This window comes from Vespa velutina, chromosome 23, assembly GCF_912470025.1.
Source record: "Vespa velutina chromosome 23, iVesVel2.1, whole genome shotgun sequence".
NCBI lineage: Eukaryota > Metazoa > Arthropoda > Insecta > Hymenoptera > Vespidae > Vespa > Vespa velutina.
In genome coordinates this window covers 3,319,961-3,339,017 of record NC_062210.1, presented here as the reverse complement: position 1 = coordinate 3,339,017, position 19,057 = coordinate 3,319,961, and the positions used below count along the sequence as shown (strand labels likewise).

The following is a 19,057-nucleotide window of genomic DNA, read 5'->3' as shown; positions in this document are numbered from 1 at the left end:
ACTTGCAAACTCTAATTATAAATCCTTTAACGCAAGTACTACCGAATAAATGGCTGCATATTTTAAGATTTTTCCAATATCTTTTCAATCTAATTCCAACTAAACATTAACATACTCCACTTTTACATTGCTAAGCAGTTCAAATAAATAAATGATTAAATATAGTAGTATTCTAATATATAGTTTCTTAAAGAAACGGACAGATAACTTTTCTATCGCACTTATATTCACAGTCATTTCTATTTATTTTCATCACCATTCCTTTGAGAAGTATACTTCGGTCTGGATCTTTTAGTAGATCTCCTTTTTTCGGTATGCAAAAATCAATTTGGATTTTGATACTCTTATTTTTATTCCTGGTGAAGCGACTTTCGTGAATGTTGACATAGTTTAAATTTGAGAGGGGTATAACCAAGACAAGCTTATAGGTCATTGCAATGTGCGCATAGTGAAGACAGTGTTTCCCTATTGCTGTGTAGTTCATATTTTGTCCATACTTGTCGCTGAAATCAGACGCGTTTCGAGTGAAAGGTGATGAACAGTCTTAATTCAACTACACTTAAATACATGTATATATATATATACGCACGCATTGTTACCAATGAATCGTTTGCTTTTGCTTAACAAATGTGAATATTAATATAACATAAAATCTGTTTTGTATGAAAAGAAAAACACTATGCTTCCAGTACGTTATACACGAAATTTATTTCTCAGAGGAATTTGCATAATTTATTTATCTGCTTTTCTCAGTTTCTATGTACAGATTCCAGGTATGTACTATACTAAATTAATGAAATATGATAGCATTGGACGATAATTAAAAAGAAGACAAATTTCAAAATAAAGATACAAAATAAATAATTTCAATTTATATATACTTAGGATTATACGGTAATAATGGAATCTTACCTGCTAGAACGCAATTAAATTTTGAAAGTCATGCATCATTAAATGAAAAATTTTCACAAAAGCCAACATTGATATGGTTCGCTCCATATTTAGGCTTAAATGTAGAATATATGCTTGATTTATTATCACTTCTTGGAATAACACTTGCTTTTTTGGGGTAAGTCAGAAAATTTGATTTAGATTTTATATGATTTGGATAAGAAGTATAATATGTTAGCATTATTTATAATAATTATTGTTATTATAAATATTATTATTATTACTTCTATTGTCACCTTTTAAACAATCATTTTTGTAATCAAATATTCGTTGTTTTCTTACAGATTTGTTTCACAAAAGTTCTGCGTTTCACCAGTGTTTATAACACTTTGGTTATTATATTATTCTTTATACCAGATTGGTCAAATATTTATGAAGTTTCAATGGTAGGTCTTAACAGAGTTTTTACTTTTTTTTATTATGAATCTTCATAAATTTCATAGAATTTTTAAATAATTTAACAATTTTTTGATTGTTTTGTAGGGATTCTCTTCTCTTGGAAACAGGATTTCTATGTATCTTCATAGCACCCCTTTTATATTCTCCACATAATAAAAGAAGTACTCCAAGTGATACTGTTACTTTTTGGACTGTACGTTGGTTACTCTTTCGATTGATATTTTCTACTGGTGCTGGAAAACTCATTTCTCAATGTCCAAGCTGGTGGAAATTGAATGGTAATATTATAAACTTTCATATGAAAGAAATTTTGAAATAATATCTTATATGTTAAATGCTTTTTACAGCTTTGAACACGTATTTTGAATCTCAATGTATACCTACTGCTTTAGCATGGTATGCACATCATTTGCCAGTTTGGATTCTTCGGTTCACTACTGTTTTAACAAATGTTACGGAGATTGTTATTCCTTTCTTATTCTTTTTTCCAAATAGATTAGTAAGATTAACAGCTTTCTATCTTCAGGTAAATATTAATTTTATTTTTCATAGTAAAATATATAAAAAAAATTATAGTTAAAAAATGTTATTATAATTGTAGGTATTACTACAAGTTTTCATTATTGTAACAGGAAATTATAACTTTTACAATTTTTTGATAATATGTTTATGTATCTCTTTACTGGACGATCGTATTTTTAATGGTAGAAAACATAAAAATAATAATGTCCTTGACAAAAGATCTGTACTTTTGTGCATCATGATATATACAAGTATATTATATGGTATGTGTGTGTATTACAACATACATATCTCAAATAATTGGACTATTCAAGCTGAAATTGGTAAATATATTTTTATGTGTACATAAGATATTAAGTACTTCATAAAACTATATTATATTATTTCTTTTGTATTATTATTTAACTCTCTATTTCTAGCATTTACTCAAAAGCAGTTTAATAATTTTCTGTCATATATAATTCCTATTTCTATTTATATTGGTATTGCATCGCTTGGAAACATAATAATAAATACAATGAAAGACTTAGTAATTATCACTAAAGGAACACAGAGTAAAGCAATTGTTAATCTTGTTACAATTTTATACACTGCTGCTGTATGTTTAATTTTTACTCTTAGTATTGTAAGTAAAAATAATATGTACCTAATGCATATATTACTATTTCGAATTGTCATAAAAGTAATGTAGAAATGTATATTATTTAGGTACCATATGTTACATTGAATCCACATTACAACTTATCAATACCATCTCAGATTCAAAAGCTTTACACAAATGTTGAACATCTCCATCTTGTTAACAGTTATGGATCATACAGACCTATGAAAGGTATTGCTGGAAGGCCAGAAATAATTATTGAAGGCAGTAATACTATTGATGGGTCTTGGAAAGAATATGAATTCCTATACAAACCAGGAAATGTAAATAATGTATTACCATTTGTAGGTGAGTTATTTGATATTTGATATTATACTACATATATATATAAACTATTTAAACGTCTTAGAAACTTTTATTTAATGAGTTGTACATAATCAAAATTGATTAAAATAGATAGATCAAAATTGAAAAATATATTTCATTTTATTTTTATTATATTCTACTTATAGCTCCGCATCAACCTCGTCTTGATTGGCAAATGTGTTTTGCTGCTTCAAGTACATATCATCAAAATCCTTGGTTAATGTCATTAGCATTTCGTCTTTTAAATGGACAGCCCGAAGCATTGGCTTTAATAAATACTGTGGAAAATCCATTTAATACTAAGCCGCCAAAGTACATAAAAGCAAGTCTTTATCATTATTATTACGTGCCATGGAATGATACGTATGTACTTTTACAATGTATAAATTGTATACAAAACGGAATTGAGAAGATAATTTTTTATGTTATGAATTTTTACAACTATTAGAAATCGTTATTTTTTAATTACAGACAAAGCAACACGCAAGCTTGGTGGACTAGAGAAAAAGTGGAGGAGTATATGCCAATATTTGCTAGAGATCATGTACCTTTAATAGAATATTTGTCAAAAAAGAAACTTATTCAAGAAAAACCAACTTTAAAAATTACCAATGGAAGACTTAAATCAATATTAGATGCTATTAGAGGTTTAGTTTCTAAGGTTGAAGCAAGTTTATTTTTGTGGGGAGTTCATACAGCAGGCTGGGGAATAATGCTCTTATGATTTAAATACTATTCAAAATAATTTAATTTAAAAGAAAAAATAATTATATAACTTTTCATAAGCTATCACAATAATTATTAAAATATTGTCATTACATAAAATAATAATTATAAAAATGAATTCATACTCAAAATATTAATGTATATAGTTTTTGATAAGTTTTTGTGTTTGTTTAGTATGCACAAAGTAAAGCAATCATATTATTCTACTATGCAATATATTTCTGATTTATGAAATGGGTTTCTATAATTATTTTACTTTTAGAAGTCATTAATATGATTAAAATTTGTTTATATTGTATGTATGCATTATTTGGTTATATCTGTTGTATTTAGTTAACTAGTTTATCTAATTTATACTAAATAAATTATTACATATTATAGTATTTTTATTTTCTCAAATGAATTTTGTTTATAAAATGTATATAGATTTAAGTATATAGTTCATTCAATTGAAAAATTTATATACAATATAACTTTTTTAATATAAGGTGTACATATATTTATAGATCTACATCAAAACCATTATTTCTATATGATCGAAGGACTTGACTTTATTTTTTCGCAATAGGCACGATCGATTTAATTCACATTAATGGGTAATACCATTTTAAATATTCTTGCAGTTTTTTAGTTTTTAATATATCCACTATTTTAGAACTGAAATTATTTTAAGTGCTTATTGTAAATAACTTCATTTTTGGTACAAATAAAAAGACAATACATAAATCTAGCCATTTAGAATAGACACATAATCACATTTAGGAATATAAATTGGAAAATTTATTTTACTTTTTATGATATCAAGAATATAGGAAACTCGTTATATTCATACACAAAAATATATCTGGACGATTAAATAATTTTTCCTAATATTCAATTAAAATAGAAATTACTCCGTTATTATAAGTTAAAATCATTTGATAAAACCATGATTTTGTATTGTAAACTTAAAAGCTTACAAATCTTTCAAGTAATGCTTGGCATATTTGTATCACAAATAAATTTTTCTGAAGGTTTTTCTTTTACTTTTTTTGCTCTAAATCTATTTTTTTGTACTGCTTTTCTTTTATTACATACTACATTTTTAGATTCTTCTAAAGATGATCCTGTTGTATTATTCATTTCTTCTAATGATAAATAAGACATACATATGGGATATTTAAATAATTGTATAAGTCGTCTTTTTAATAGTTCATATGCTTTTTCTGATTTGTATGCTTTTTCGATATCTTTATAATTCGACTGAACGTTATTAGATATATTTTCAATATCATATATATTCTTTAATGTAATTAAATTCCTATAAGTTGATAAAGTTATATAATTCGGTTTAATTGCTACGCCTAATACATTAACTACTTCTTTTTTATGGTCCATAGGTGATACCCAAAGAGAAGATTCACCAAAAGATTCATAAACTGTTGTTTTTACTTTATACACTAAATAATTATTTTTGTTAATATAATTCTTTGGTTGTGTGAAGTTTAATTGATTATTTACATTTAAGCTACAAGATTTATCTCTTTCTGTACTATTAGGGAAATCATTATTTTTATGAACATTAAATTTTTTATGTATATTACTAATAGACTGTATAATCCTCTGCTGTTCACATTTATCCTTCTTATTACAATATAAAGTAGAAATTTTATTGAATTGTATATGTTCTTCTAAACCACCTATAAAATGAATTATCGATTCAGGTGTGTTAAATTCCATATTTACATCAACCACAAATTTTTTATTAGTATCAAAAACATAATCTATACTTTTCGTTTGTTTATGATTTTTAATATCTGCATAAGCTCCAAAAGGAAGCGGTGGTATAAAATGATCTTTTTGCTCTTCATTGTTCTGCAAACCAAACATTTTTAATTTGAAAGCTTCTACTTCTTTGTTAGAATTTTGTTTTTCAAACTTAGACTTAATGTATGTTTTCAAGGAATACAACAATTGTTTATCTATCTCTATTAATGGAAGGTAATCAAAATTATCTGGAATATGGAGATCCGCTTGTAAACTTTCTAAGATAGAATATAATTCTTTTGTATCTCTACAAAGCTTTTGAGAATCATAATAAAAGTTTTCATTATGAGAAGATTTAATAGTACTTAAATTCTGAAAATGTTCTATTAATAATTCATCTAGTTTATCATCAATATCATTCTCTATAACATCAACACAATATTCTTTGTCGCTAAACTCGGCATCCTCCATTTTTGACAAGTTTTCATTTTTAGTTCTAGGAATTTCAAATATTGATAAACCTTTTGATGCATATTTATATAAAGCAGTATATCGATGTCTCAGTTGTGTTCTATTTTTATATTTAAAATTTTTTGCTATTTTTGACCAGTCTGGACCTATTTTCTTATATAAATCAATAAGTTTCATATCGGCTTGAAGCGTCCAATGATGAGTGGAGCCTTTTGACGTTAACGTTTGATAATGATCATTTAATTGTATCGAAGTTCTATCAGGCATTAATTGTGCAGCTATTAGAGAAAAATTAGTACCGAATTTGTGAACACCTTGCAATAAAGTTTCAGATTCTGCTTTAGTAAATCGTCCTTTCTTCAAATGTGGTGCTAATTTAAACATCCATCGAAAATAGAGTTGTTGCTTAGGTCTAAAATTCATATAACTCATCACTTCAGCCCAAGGTACAAAATTGCCTATTCTACATTTTGCAACAATATCACATAATCTTTCATCTTCTTTCATTGTCCATGTTCGCTCTGTTAGCTTCAATAGATTTCCCATAGAAGTATATTTAACAAAACATTGATATCCACTACGTTTAGTATTCAATTTTTTTGCTATATTATCCCAATCTTCGTACCTATAGAGTTTTGCAATTTTCTTTAATCTTGATTCTTCTGTACGTGTCCATTTGCTTTTATTAATGTCAGGATGTAAAAGAATGTTCCACATAACTGAACACTCATCTGCAGAATGTCTGCCATCAACATTCATGGCTGCAATTTTAAGCCAGTCAAATTTCTTTTCCCCGAGAGGGCCAATAATCTCATCTACGTTCCTTGCTTTTAACATTCTTTTAAATGTATCTTCAGATGAAATAATATTGTTTACTTTTGACTCTTGCATTCCTTCGTTTTGTGAGTTTTCTAATATAGATACCATAACTTCTTCGTAGACTGTGTTTAATACAACTTTTCTATCTTTAATCGTCCATATACAAGCTTTTTGGAAATTTGCTATTTGCAATTCTCCACGAGCTGCTTTAAGCTTTGTGTCGTGATTTTTGGGAGCAGCAAAACAATTCTTATCTTTAAAATAAGGCATGCCAGCTGCGGAGATGTTACTTTTCGAATTGTTCGTCCAATGTTTAACATACTTTTTCATTTTTTCATCTATCATTTGCAACTGTTCTTCACAATCCTCTAAAATCGCGCTCACCTCATTCTTCGTATTCATTAATTTCTCGATCATTTGTTTGTTTAAATCCAAAGCGGCTTTAAGTTTATCAATCGTTAAATCTTCGGGGGTTTTCGACTCTTCAAAACTCCCATCAATTTGAGAAAATTCATGGAATGTTTCGATCGATGATTTTTCTGGAGATTTAAGATTCGCCGGTATTGTTGCCAATACATTTTCTAAATCTTTTATTTCACCCACAATATTACTGTCTTCCGAGTCACTCATTGCCGAAGATCGTCGAATAATTCACCTTGTCAATACATTTCAAAGGAACATATAAAGTTATGGAGGTAAAGAGAAGAAATGTGCGAAAAGGAGAAACGATTGTTCGAGGAAGAGAAAAAAAACGAATACGTTTTCAGCGCGCGACAATCCGCGTTTTGACGTTTGACCGGAAGTTGTGCACATATGTTTCCTCCGAGATGGTATCTACGAGAAAGCGCAGACGCAGTGCGTATAGCCTGAATATGTCGGCTAGCTGAAAATACGTTAGCCTGTTATCATGATCAAGACGATTTCGCTTGGTTAAGTTTATCGTGCGAGATAAAAGGTTTTCGATGGTTTAATAGAGCTTATAATCGTGGAAAAGATAAGTCAAAAGGAGCAGGATTTGAACGCGAAGAGTGAGAGAAGATCTGTTCGAGGATCGGCATATCGTACGGCGGTAAAAGTGAAAAAGTAGCGCGAGGCCTTATGTCAAGTCAGCTAGGTGTTGGGAGGGCCAACGACGTGTGCCAATATGAAGAAGCTCTTTTCGAAGATCGAAAACACGTCGAAGGAACCCAACAGTTATTTAGGAAAGGTGTTCGTAGTTGGACGATACACTGTAACCGTCGAAGAGGTCCTGGCGGAAGGTAGATATCTCTATATGTATCTTTCTACCAGCCTTGGATTTTCTGCCTTCCAAATACGCCTCTACCCGCCCCTCACCTTATCTCCCCTCCCTCCTTTTAATGAAGACTTTACAATCCACAGTTTTTTCTTTTAACTCGAATATTTCCGATTTTTATCCGATAATCTAATCTTTGTTGCATGACTTTCTTTCCTTTTACAACAAATTATTATCTACTTTCTTCTATTATTTCTCTCTACGTCTTTACAAATATATCATTTCAAGACCACAATTATCGGCACAAGATCGCGTACAACTTTTCTCGCAATACTCGCTAAACTGATTTGATCAAATTCGAATATTTAACTACGTAATCTCGTTCGAGGATTCATCGAGATGACATTTTATCGATTTTTAATAGACGAATTGTTTATTTTGCAATATTGAGCGGTCGATGTTTCATCGGTACTATGTTTATATATTGCATAAGGTATACGGCAATAAGGCATAGTTAAGATCGTACAAATTTAGATGTAGTGATATTTCTTTGATTGAATAACAAATGAATAGATCACGTTGTATTAATACTACTTATTGCCTACCATAGTTATATTGTAATATGATTTAATGTCGTCATTTTAATACGTTTTTTTTTATTTTTTTTATTATTTCTTTTTTTTTTACAATAATATACTCATTTAATATGCGCACGCATACACGTACGATACACGCGTAATTTATTTTGATATGTTTTCGTGTTAACGAATATTGTGATATTTTCATAGAATGTATAAACAATTAAAAATGCATTTATACCAATCTACTCACTTGGTACACTTGTATTACAAAATTATTACTACATAAATATATTATATAAATTCTAATAAATATATTTGATAACCTTTACAGGCGGATTTGCCATAGTATTTTTGGTCAAAGCTTCGACCGGGCGATATGCACTTAAACGTATGTACGTGAATAACGAACACGATCTCAATGTATGCAAAAGGGAAATACAAATTGCTGTGAGTAAAAAGATTGCTGCGACAAAAAAGAAAGAAATAATGTGCTTATTATTTTATAGTACTCGTAAGAATTTTTAAATTTGGAGACGTTTTATAAAAGTGACTTTTAAAGCGTAATAACTATTTTAGTTCCTAGTTTATGTTTTTTTTTAAGACCAAAAAAAAAAGATCGATAAATTGAATAAATTTTATCTTTATGGTGTATGTGTATTTTGTGCTTTCTTATAGAGCAACCTGAGCGGACACAAGAATATTATAGGATATGTAGATAGTAGTATCACACATACAGGTGGAGGAGTTCACGAGCTTTTACTTTTGATGCCTTATTGTAAATCTCAAGTTCTTCAGATGATGAACAATAGGTAAATATAATATTGTGACTAATTTAGAACCACAAATCGTTTATATATTCTTTCATAAACTGGAATATAAATTTACTAGATTGCAGACTGGTTTTAATGAATCAGAAATCCTTCAAATTTTTTGTGACGTTTGTGAGGCTGTATCTCGACTACATCATTGTCAAACACCCATTATCCACAGAGATCTAAAGGTGAACTATTCATAATCAAATATAATAATAGTTTTAAAAATAGCAATACTCATATGTATATTTTCATAGGTTGAAAACATACTGTTTGCCGATTCTGGGAATTATGTTCTTTGTGATTTTGGTTCAGCAACAGGAAAAGTTCTCAATCCTAGTATTCTAGGAGCTGCGATAGTCGAAGAAGAAATTAAAAAATATACAACTTTGAGTTATAGAGCACCGGAGATGGTTGACATGTATTGCGGGAAACCTATAACTACAAAAGCAGATATATGGGTAAATTATTGGTTTTGATGTTATTTTTTCTTTTTTTGTTTTAAAATAACTCTTGTTCCTTATGCGTCCTGTTTTAGGCCCTAGGTTGTTTGCTGTATAAATTATGTTTCTTTACTTTACCATTTGGTGAAAGTACACTTGCCATACAATCTGGAAACTTTACAATACCAGATAATTCAAGGTGTGTAACAATGTATGTAATGTATAAAATTCTTATAATTTATGAAATATTATTATGGAACTTGTTTTTATAGATATAGTAAAGCTCTTCATTGTTTAATTCGATATATGTTGGAACCTGATCCAGATGTTAGGCCTGACATTTATCAAGTTTCAGCGATTGCTTTCCAAATTCAAGGAAAAGAATGTCCTGTTCAAAATCTACATGTAAGTTGTATCTCGTTAAAATTATTTCTAGTTTTCATACTATACGTATTAAGTTATTATTTTTTATGTATTTACTTTGCCTTTTATAGAAAACTCCAACACCTACGTTAGATTCTTTGCCATGTCCTTTAATGGAAAATGATAATATTAAAAGATCATCATCTGTTAGAACTCCCAAACCTACGCCTGTTACAACTGTAGAGGGTACCTCTGTTACTCCTAGACAAAGACCAAAAGGACAAGCTGTGAGCACAGGTCCTATAAACTTAAGTGGTCAAATAGTAGGACAAATATCAGGGCAAGGTAGCCAAATGCAACAACAAAACCCTGCTGGAATTACTCTTCAACAAATTACACCAATGAATACAACTTCAACTTATTTAGGCCAAAATGTACAAAATATTCAGACACTTCCAGTGAATCCTCAACAATCATTGCAACTATCCACGCAATCCTCTTTTGGTCAAGTTTCACCACATGTTTGTACTCCAAATCAAAATATTTCTTTTGGACAGTCACAAGCCAAGCAAACACAATATAGTCAATCGCAGAGTCCTATGATTAATCATTCTCCTATGACTCGCCAAAGTCCTGTATCTGCTCAAGATAAAAATTCATATTATTTTGAATCGAGGCAACACGAACAAAGATCTACCACAAATATAAATGAGGAAAACTTGGAAGCATTATTTCCTCCATCACGTAATTTCAGTTATAGTAATTTATTTAATAAACTCTCTTAGATGATACCAATATTAACATTTCTATTTAATATATTTACAGGCTATCCAGATCCTTTTAAGGATGATACTCGTACAATGCCACCTCCTACAAAAATACCACCACCTGTTGCACCTAAACCTGGATCTACTAAAGTTTTGCAAAAACTATCAAATTCTACAAATAGTTCATCTTCAAAAGTCGTGCCTATGACATTACCATCAAAATTAAATATTCAAACTGGGCCTAATAGAACAAGTTCATCAACAACTCCACCAGTTTTGCCCAAACCTGTTAACAAGACAGAAAGTTTGAGCCAAAGTATAAGCTCTAGTACATCACCACCTGATAGTCCAACTTCAAATTCATCGAGACATAGAAGAAATGTCAGTGATACTAGCGCTTTCAATAAGTAAGCTCATATTGATATCATTACTAATTTCATTTATTCAATACTCATAAATAACAATGCTTCTAACACATTCACGATTTTAAGATATTTGTTTATTTGACTCGTACTTTCTTTTTATATAATTTCATCATGGAATGTTTAAAGACTACAACAGTTGCTTCACAACTTCCCATCTGTCAAAGCTGTTTTATTTATATTACAGCGGCCATTTCGATGTTCACAGAGCGTTTGCAACTGAGACAACCCAATTCTTAGCACCGTATGAAGTTTCAGTCAAATTGCGCTCGGAAGACATAACATCTCCTGAAGTACCAATCGATACAAAACCTTGTATAGGAACGAGTGCCTCGCATGTACGTGTTGTAAGTATATGTAGCGCACAGTTTTATTTGGTTCCATGTTTACCCTTTTAAATTTATTTGAATATTATTTTTTAAAATATGTTTGCACATCTTGTAAAAATTTTATTTTGCTTCAGCTTTTATAATTTAATATATCGGAATTGCTTTGTATATGTTTATTCATTTAATATGACCTCATTTTAGCTTCTTTTTAAAGTTATTATATATTCCTTATTTATTTTTTGCACTATTAATTAAGAAAATCAAAGTAATAAAAGAGATATTTAAATCTGTAAATATTCATAAATTATAAAAACGGCTTTATATATTTTTATCAGGGAGAGCTTTCAAGTTTGATAGGATCAGAAGGTAGATCATTGAATACTGAAATGGCTGCTTGGAATCCATTTGAAGATGTGCAACCTTTTGGTCAATTAACGGAAGATCATATCTTCGGCGCTGAATTTGATAAAATTCGAAGAGGTAGTAACACCAGCATTAGTTGCGTAAAGAGTCGTGAAAGTCTCGTTATGACTTATTCTGAATTACCTGAAGATCCATTTGAATCAGCACCATTCACTCTGCCAAGTAAGTCTGCGATTGCACTTTCAAAAACTAATTATAACATCAAATATTTAGAAAATTTGTAAAATATAATTTTTGTAATTCAATGTTTTTAATATATCAAACTCAATGTTAAATTTTATAAATGTTTACATACATTAACATCGAAATTTTGTTTTAGCAGGAAAGAAGAACAAAATTGGATCAAAAGCTGCAGCAGTTGCTGGAGGTAATGCATGAAATCCTTTTTTAATATCTTTACCTTTCTTTTTCTCTCTAGAATTATTAGTGATAACTTATATCACAAATATATATGTATATATATATATATATATATATATATATATATATATATATATAAACTTTGTAATTTAATTTCTGTTTTATAACTTATTTCTTAAACTCTTAGAGATATTTGTATACTGCTTCTTGAATGTTTTTGCTTATTGATAACGTACTTTTTCATACTGGTTATTAAGGAAATGTGATTTTTTTACAAAAGGAAAAGATACGAGCCAAAAGTTATTTTGAAACTGAACAACTAAATATAATTTAATTGCACAGAAAAGTAGATATTAATTTTCTAAAACTAATACTATTTACTTTATCTACATTTTCTTTTTTCTATTTACACTTTAATTATTAATGTTTCTTTGTCGTTTATAAAAGTTAAAACCGACTGTGATGCAACAAATACCTTTTGCAAGAATAAGGATGAGTGTGTACTTGCGAGTAATTACAACTTCTAAAGCTACTTTAACATACAAATAACTACTTTTCTTGCTTTTCAATATATCAAGTTTATATCACAATTTCACAATGTCGACGACCAATGTTAAAATTTCATTTTTATCCAAAAAATTATTTTTTTGTTTCAAATATTTTCATTTCTTTACATTTTGGCAATAGATTTATATACATAGACATGTAAGCCATATTAGATCAAACAGTTGTAATATTGGTCGTCCTAATTGTTGTATTGAAACATAAAGTCTGATAAGAAACAAATTTATTTTTATTTTCACACTTGTTTCTAAGAATATTACTTTTTAATTTTACTTGAATTACCAAAGAATAAACTATAGACTCTGAAAATTAATTACTAATTACTTAATATAAAACTAATGATTTGGTAATATCGTTAATTTAAAAAGAAAAATACACACATAATTTGGAATGTTCAAAATTATAAATACAAAAAACATAAAAAGATTATACATGAGTTTCATAAAGAAGTCTAGTCCACAAATAATAAGATATAATTATGAAAAATAAGTTTTGACTTTACATATAATAAATTCACGTATAGTTACCTTCAAAATATTCATGAGATAAATTAAAACGTGGGGTACTTAATTGGAGGTAATCTTTATGAAAATATATGGAGTTTATATAGTTGCTTGGAAAGGTATTAAATATTAATTATCTTGTCAAATGATTATTAGTAATCCATATATACATGTGCTGCGTTTTCTATGTTAGTGTAAAATTCATGGACAATTCATATTTTTCATAAATATATTTGTTAAAGAATAATTAAAAAAATTTTTTGCGACTTATTAAATGTAGTACATATTGCTATATATATCCATATTAAATTTTTAACAGTTTGATAAAGCATAAGAGTATTTGTAAAGAATATATTGTGATATCATTTTTACTCAGTTATTGTTATGCTTGCTTATAAACAAGATACTATAATATCTTCATATACAACAATATATTTATTTTTAACAGGAATAGAAAGATTTTCAGGAATTAAATGCATAATACATCGAATATTAGATTCATGTTAGGTGCAGTATGTTATCTATGTTATCAAAGTTACAATGTTTATCAATAATTGTTCAAATATTATGAACTTATATATAAGGTGATAGAAATTTAGATAGAAATTTTAACTTTATAATAGTTGTTCCTATTTAAAATACCAGATAATATGAATTTTCATTTTCTTTTTTCTTTGTTTGGTTTTCTTTTTCTTTTTTCTAAATTAAAAGGAACAATATATATATATATATAAATAAATATTAACTATACGTTATAAAATACATAAACTGTTTTGTTATTACAAATATGTATACATATAATGTGATATATATTGCTATAGGGTAAAGTATAATATCTTGTTCATATGAATATGTGCACACATATTGTTCATGATTACCAAATATATTATGGTAATCATATAGAATTCATATTGAGGGAAGAAAAGGTTCAAAGGTACAATTCAGAACTGTGTCATAAAAATGATTAATTACTTTAATATAAATAAAGTGCTTGAAATGAAGTTATATAGTTTTTTATGGAATACACTTGTTTGAATAATTTACTCCTAAGCATGCTGATAATATTGTAGATATAAATAGGAACTGGAGATCACAATGAACTAATTCTTCCCGTATTAAAATACCTATGTATACACATATACTCTGTGTGTATGTATACATATGTGTATATACGAATATAAAAGTTATGTATAACTTAGTCTAAACAACTTCATTAAACTGTAAGTGTGTAAGTATTCTAGACTACTCAAAGTATAAATTAAAGGTAATGATAGCTTGTATATGTGCTTATTTCTGTGAACAGAATTTCTGCAAAATCAAATTTATCTGTCCACTGTCTGGAACAACCTAATGAGTTTGGGAGGCACAAAACTTTTGGTTGATTTCTGAAAATTCTATTAACTATTTATGCAATTTAATGTCTTTATCTTGCATTGTCCGCCTTCCATGTTGTTTCTAATGTTACTGGTATCTCGGATATTCTAACATGGTGAGTTAATTGCATTGTTGCAAGGTTCATTCTGTTTATTAATATAGCAAATTCAGCATGCTATTTTTTATCATTTCGATGATAGAAGCCATAAACTAAAAATAATGCTATAAAATGAAAGCACTATGAGGGGTTGACAATCTTGGACATTTCTGTTTCTGCTGTATTAGAAGTGATTATGTTACAGCAATAAATATATACATTAGCATATGGAGTATTCTTTTTTGCAATTAGTATTACTATAAAACGCAGCAATTCTTTGTTTAATTGACAATATGGAACCGATACTCAATAGTGACAATCAATTAACTTAAGTATCCTATATATTTTTATTAGAAATATATATATATATATATATATATATATATATATATATATATATATATATATATGTTTATTTGAAGTATTACTGCGTTTTTAATACAAGCCCTTGACCCCCAAAATCTGATTAGGACTGTTCCAGACGCAATGGTGGAGGTACTAACATAGTTTTGGATACAATTTAATTCCCTGAAATTTATTTAATGACTATTTCTTTATATCTGATAACAGCAAACTTAAATAGATTTAGACATAAATTATATTATAAAAGAGAAGATAGCACATTACATTTTATCATAACACATTCTCTGCAGCAGACCTAATCAGATATATCCTTCGTTTAAATTTTTTAAGTATACTTCTTTTTATTCTTTTTTTTTTTTTTTATACTGTATATATATTATAAAATCACAGTTCCTTATATAAAATTAACATTTTTTTATCAGTAAATGTATACTTAGTAATTAATGTTAGTACTATATAAGCTTGTACATATATTCCTTGGAATTAAGGATATTGTAAAAAATGTATTATTGTACGTATAACAAAAAGGAAAAAAAATCGTGTTACATAATAACAGTTCAGGTGCAATCGAATATAACTATAATAAAAGCACAATATATTAAAATTAGATAATAGTGTAAAATGTACATAGGTAAGTATAAGATTCAATTAAGTTATAAAAAGAGCTATGCTTATAGGGAAGTTATTTATTCAAGAATTAAAACATAACTATTCTTTTTAATTGTTTAAACATAAATTAAAAACTTTTTTGAAGAAAAATGTAATATTTTATTTTTCAGGAAGGATACAAAATAATAATATTAGGGTGCCTTTAAAACAATGGAATTCAGGGGTAAAACAGGATGGAATGGATGATGAAGCATCATTGCTTACCGAATCTAATCCCATTTCTCCACCTTTTGTCCGAGCTCCAATTGAAGATCGTTCAAAATATGAAAAATTAGCTTTTAATGCAGATGAAATATCAAGTGATAGTGATAAGGATGTAGCTCTAGAACGAGTGAAAAAGAAGAAAAAAAGAGTGAAAACCGTACTCAGTAGGAAGAAAAAAATGAATCAAGATTTAAATAATACTAATGTAGAATATGAATCTGATGATTCCATAGGTTCTGCTAGCGATCTGAAAGCAATAAATGATGAAGAGTGTAATCAAGAAAATGATGATGAACAAAAGAAAATAGATGAAACAATCTCAGAAAGTGTACGTACTTGTGGAAGTTCAGCATATCATGCAGAATGTGAATCTGTTGCAACGCATGAAGAGGAATATAGAATGAAAAAGACAAAAAAACATCACCATACTCAACACCTACCGACTATTGATTCAGATCCCGTTGTAGGACATCAATATGGAGAAAAACCTTTATTATTGGATGATGAATTAGATCCCGAATCTAAACCAGAACAATCTCATGGAGATCCATTTGTTGGTTTCCAATATGGCTCAAAACCTTTGCTATTAGATGCTAATAGTTCGTCGGATGAAAATGATAAATTAAGGTCATTAAATAATGGTGTTTGGAAAATAGAAGATGATGTATTTGCATTAGCACCATTTCCAAGATCTAGTAGCTCTAGAAAAAGTAGTGATAGTCGTGATAGCGGACGTAAACATTTTGGAGAAAACAGTATTACAAACTCTCCTCAAAATTCAAATTTGGTAACACCTATATCCAGTTCTCCAGTTACATCAGAGTTCTTAGGGAATGTAGAAAATAAAACTCAAGCTGAAGTATTATCTGTATTGCCTTCTAAAAATCTCACAGATATGAATATGAGTAAAAACAATTATGAAGTAGTAGATTTTACTCATTCGGTTCAACAATCACCAACCACAGCTCTTCTTTGTACTAATACTAATGAACAGGAAGATATGGAAAAAGATTTGTTTGGCTCTTCGCCTTTTAGTCCAAGTGGTTTTACAAATCCCTTTAACAGTATGCAACAGTATATAAATGCTGAAACACATGATCAACCAATCTCTGCATTTATAAATTCACCTTCTTCTTATGCTAATTATGCTAATATCACTTCGCGACCTTATAGAACTCCAGATAATCATTGTACAGGCAATTCACCAATTATTTCTAATTCTAAACTTGGTGCTGTGATCAGTAATACAGAAAAATTGAATATGGAGTCTTCCAAAGATCTTTTTGGATCTGTACCTTTTGAAGAATTTGCAAATTTGCGAATGAGTGAACAGCAAAGGCCAACATCTCTACCATTATCACAGTCTCCGAACTTTGTGAAAAATTCATTAAATACTGTGTCAACATGTAACATACATTCGTCAAATACTGTTCCAATAATACCAACAACACTACCAACGTATACAACAGTGCAACATACTACTACAATAGCAGTTCAGGCATTAAATAGCATTTCAAAATTAAGTATTACATCGGAATTAATCTCTCCTATGTCTCCAGAACCTTTAGTTACAGATAATCCATCAAAGCATAAGAAGGATAAATCAAAGTCCGATAAATCTAAATACCATCTTATCAATGAAAATCATGGTGATGTTGTCAATGTTCTACCTACTAAAATATCTCATAAAGTTAAATCTGCATCTCATAAAAAGAATCTGAAGATAAAAAAGGGCTCCGCAGCAACATCTGGTTTCAGTAATATGAGTTTTGAAGATTTTCCTAGTGATGATAATGATGAAAAACAAGTTAGAACAAAAGTAACACCTTTCGAGGTAATAAGAGAACCAGAAAAGAAATTTGGTTCATTAAAAAGACGAAGCAATCCATTTACCTGAGAAGAAATACAGCTGACTAATAGCCAAGGTATTTATTACTAATATGGGGAAGAGATATATATGCATTTGATTCTGTATTTTAATTAAACATTAGTATTCTAACAGAAAATGTAGTCTCGAAATATTATAATGATTTGTGTTACATTGTGAGTATGATTGCACAACGTAATTGAAAATACAGTAAAAATGATTAAAGTTCTGGAAACAAAAACTATATATGATGATATATATGTTCATTATCATATATGCAATATTTTGATATTTGAAAAAGAACTTATTTATTCATAATTTGATAAAAAAAAAAAGTTATTGTTATGGATAATATAATATGTATGAAGAATTTAGATTTGTGGAAAAAATTAAGATTTCAAATTCGATAGATTCGAGAACTATAATCATTCAATAATCTTGAAATAAGATTATTAAAAATTTTATTTTATATTTTTTAAAAAATAAATAGATCTTTTTAGTTGCTAATATTTAAAAACAATTTAATGATAGAACCAGCAACATAATATAATATATAAAGGCAGAAAATACCAAGAAATACATAAGTGAAGAAAAATTAATTAATATTATAACTGATAAATACATTTAATGTGGATTTTTTTTCTCAAATATATATATATATATATATATATATATATATATATATATATATATATATATATTTTTTTATTTATGTCTTATATTTTTTCACAAATCAATAAGAAATATTTAATGTGATAGCAGCAGGTAGCTGCATATGTGTATACGATAAGGCATATGCAAGTATATACATATATTTATGCCTGACTGACAAATGGTGCGTTTTGTAAAGATGACTTATGCAAATTGGAAAATATTAATCCATATAATGTCATCTTTTAATTACTTTTTGCATTTCTAGAAGATTTGTACAGGCAAATAGAATTAAGGAAGTAATCACGTAAGTGGTAATATTAATTTATATGAAGATATATATACTTTCCAAGATGTTTTTAGACAAAACCAAGTTAAAACTTGGCAGCTCGATACCAAAAAAGAAAAGCAAAAAATTTGGTAGAGGAAG

At 28.3% G+C, this 19,057-nt stretch overlaps 3 protein-coding genes across 7 annotated transcripts; 2 read left to right on the top strand and 1 right to left on the bottom strand.

Annotated features, from left to right (window-relative positions):
- The first annotated feature begins 498 nt into the window (after positions 1-498).
- Positions 499-3,943, top strand: LOC124956678 (lipase maturation factor 2-like). 2 transcript variants are annotated; one of them, XM_047512816.1, is made up of 10 exons: positions 499-773; positions 886-1,069; positions 1,236-1,337; positions 1,435-1,628; positions 1,698-1,876; positions 1,952-2,195; positions 2,292-2,497; positions 2,581-2,821; positions 2,986-3,161; positions 3,311-3,431. In XM_047512816.1, the coding sequence occupies exons 1-10, from the start codon at positions 680-682 to the stop codon at positions 3,338-3,340; spliced, it is 1,650 nt and encodes a 549-aa protein (XP_047368772.1). In that variant the 5' UTR covers positions 499-679; the 3' UTR covers positions 3,341-3,431. The 2 variants fall into 2 exon arrangements, with proteins under 2 accessions (XP_047368772.1, XP_047368771.1); XM_047512815.1 differs by having other exon boundaries at positions 500-773; positions 2,986-3,202; positions 3,311-3,943.
- Positions 1,942-8,306, bottom strand: LOC124956677 (snRNA-activating protein complex subunit 4). The gene has a single exon (XM_047512814.1). It carries the CDS (start codon positions 7,229-7,231, stop codon positions 4,532-4,534), a length of 2,700 nt encoding a protein of 899 aa, XP_047368770.1. The 5' UTR covers positions 7,232-8,306; the 3' UTR covers positions 1,942-4,531.
- Positions 7,445-18,559, top strand: LOC124956676 (AP2-associated protein kinase 1). Of its 4 annotated transcripts, none has more exons than XM_047512812.1 (13): positions 7,445-7,860; positions 8,748-8,863; positions 9,092-9,225; positions 9,305-9,416; positions 9,486-9,689; positions 9,767-9,870; positions 9,944-10,076; positions 10,166-10,778; positions 10,860-11,208; positions 11,411-11,561; positions 11,888-12,137; positions 12,295-12,342; positions 16,016-18,559. In XM_047512812.1, exons 1-13 carry the CDS (start codon positions 7,746-7,748, stop codon positions 18,004-18,006), a joined length of 4,320 nt encoding a protein of 1,439 aa, XP_047368768.1. In that variant the 5' UTR covers positions 7,445-7,745; the 3' UTR covers positions 18,007-18,559. The 4 variants fall into 4 exon arrangements, with proteins under 4 accessions (XP_047368768.1, XP_047368767.1, XP_047368766.1 ...); XM_047512811.1 differs by having other exon boundaries at positions 11,411-11,570; positions 12,298-12,342; positions 16,016-18,558; XM_047512810.1 differs by having other exon boundaries at positions 11,411-11,570; positions 16,016-18,558.
- Positions 18,560-19,057: the final 498 nt, after the last annotated feature.

Excerpts from the sequence above, each read along its gene's own strand:
- LOC124956678 (XM_047512815.1), top strand. The coding sequence starts at position 680 with ATGCTTCCAGTACGTTATACACGAAATTTATTTCTCAGAGGAATTTGC. Across the intron at positions 774-885 it reads TTTCTATGTACAGATTCCAG|GATTATACGGTAATAATGGA; the intron begins GTATGTACTATA and ends ATATATACTTAG. Across the intron at positions 1,070-1,235 it reads ATAACACTTGCTTTTTTGGG|ATTTGTTTCACAAAAGTTCT; the intron begins GTAAGTCAGAAA and ends GTTTTCTTACAG.
- LOC124956677 (XM_047512814.1), bottom strand. The coding sequence starts at position 7,231 with ATGAGTGACTCGGAAGACAGTAATATTGTGGGTGAAATAAAAGATTTA.
- LOC124956676 (XM_047512810.1), top strand. The coding sequence starts at position 7,746 with ATGAAGAAGCTCTTTTCGAAGATCGAAAACACGTCGAAGGAACCCAAC. Across the intron at positions 10,077-10,165 it reads GTCCTGTTCAAAATCTACAT|AAAACTCCAACACCTACGTT; the intron begins GTAAGTTGTATC and ends TGCCTTTTATAG. Across the intron at positions 11,209-11,410 it reads GATACTAGCGCTTTCAATAA|CGGCCATTTCGATGTTCACA; the intron begins GTAAGCTCATAT and ends TTTATATTACAG.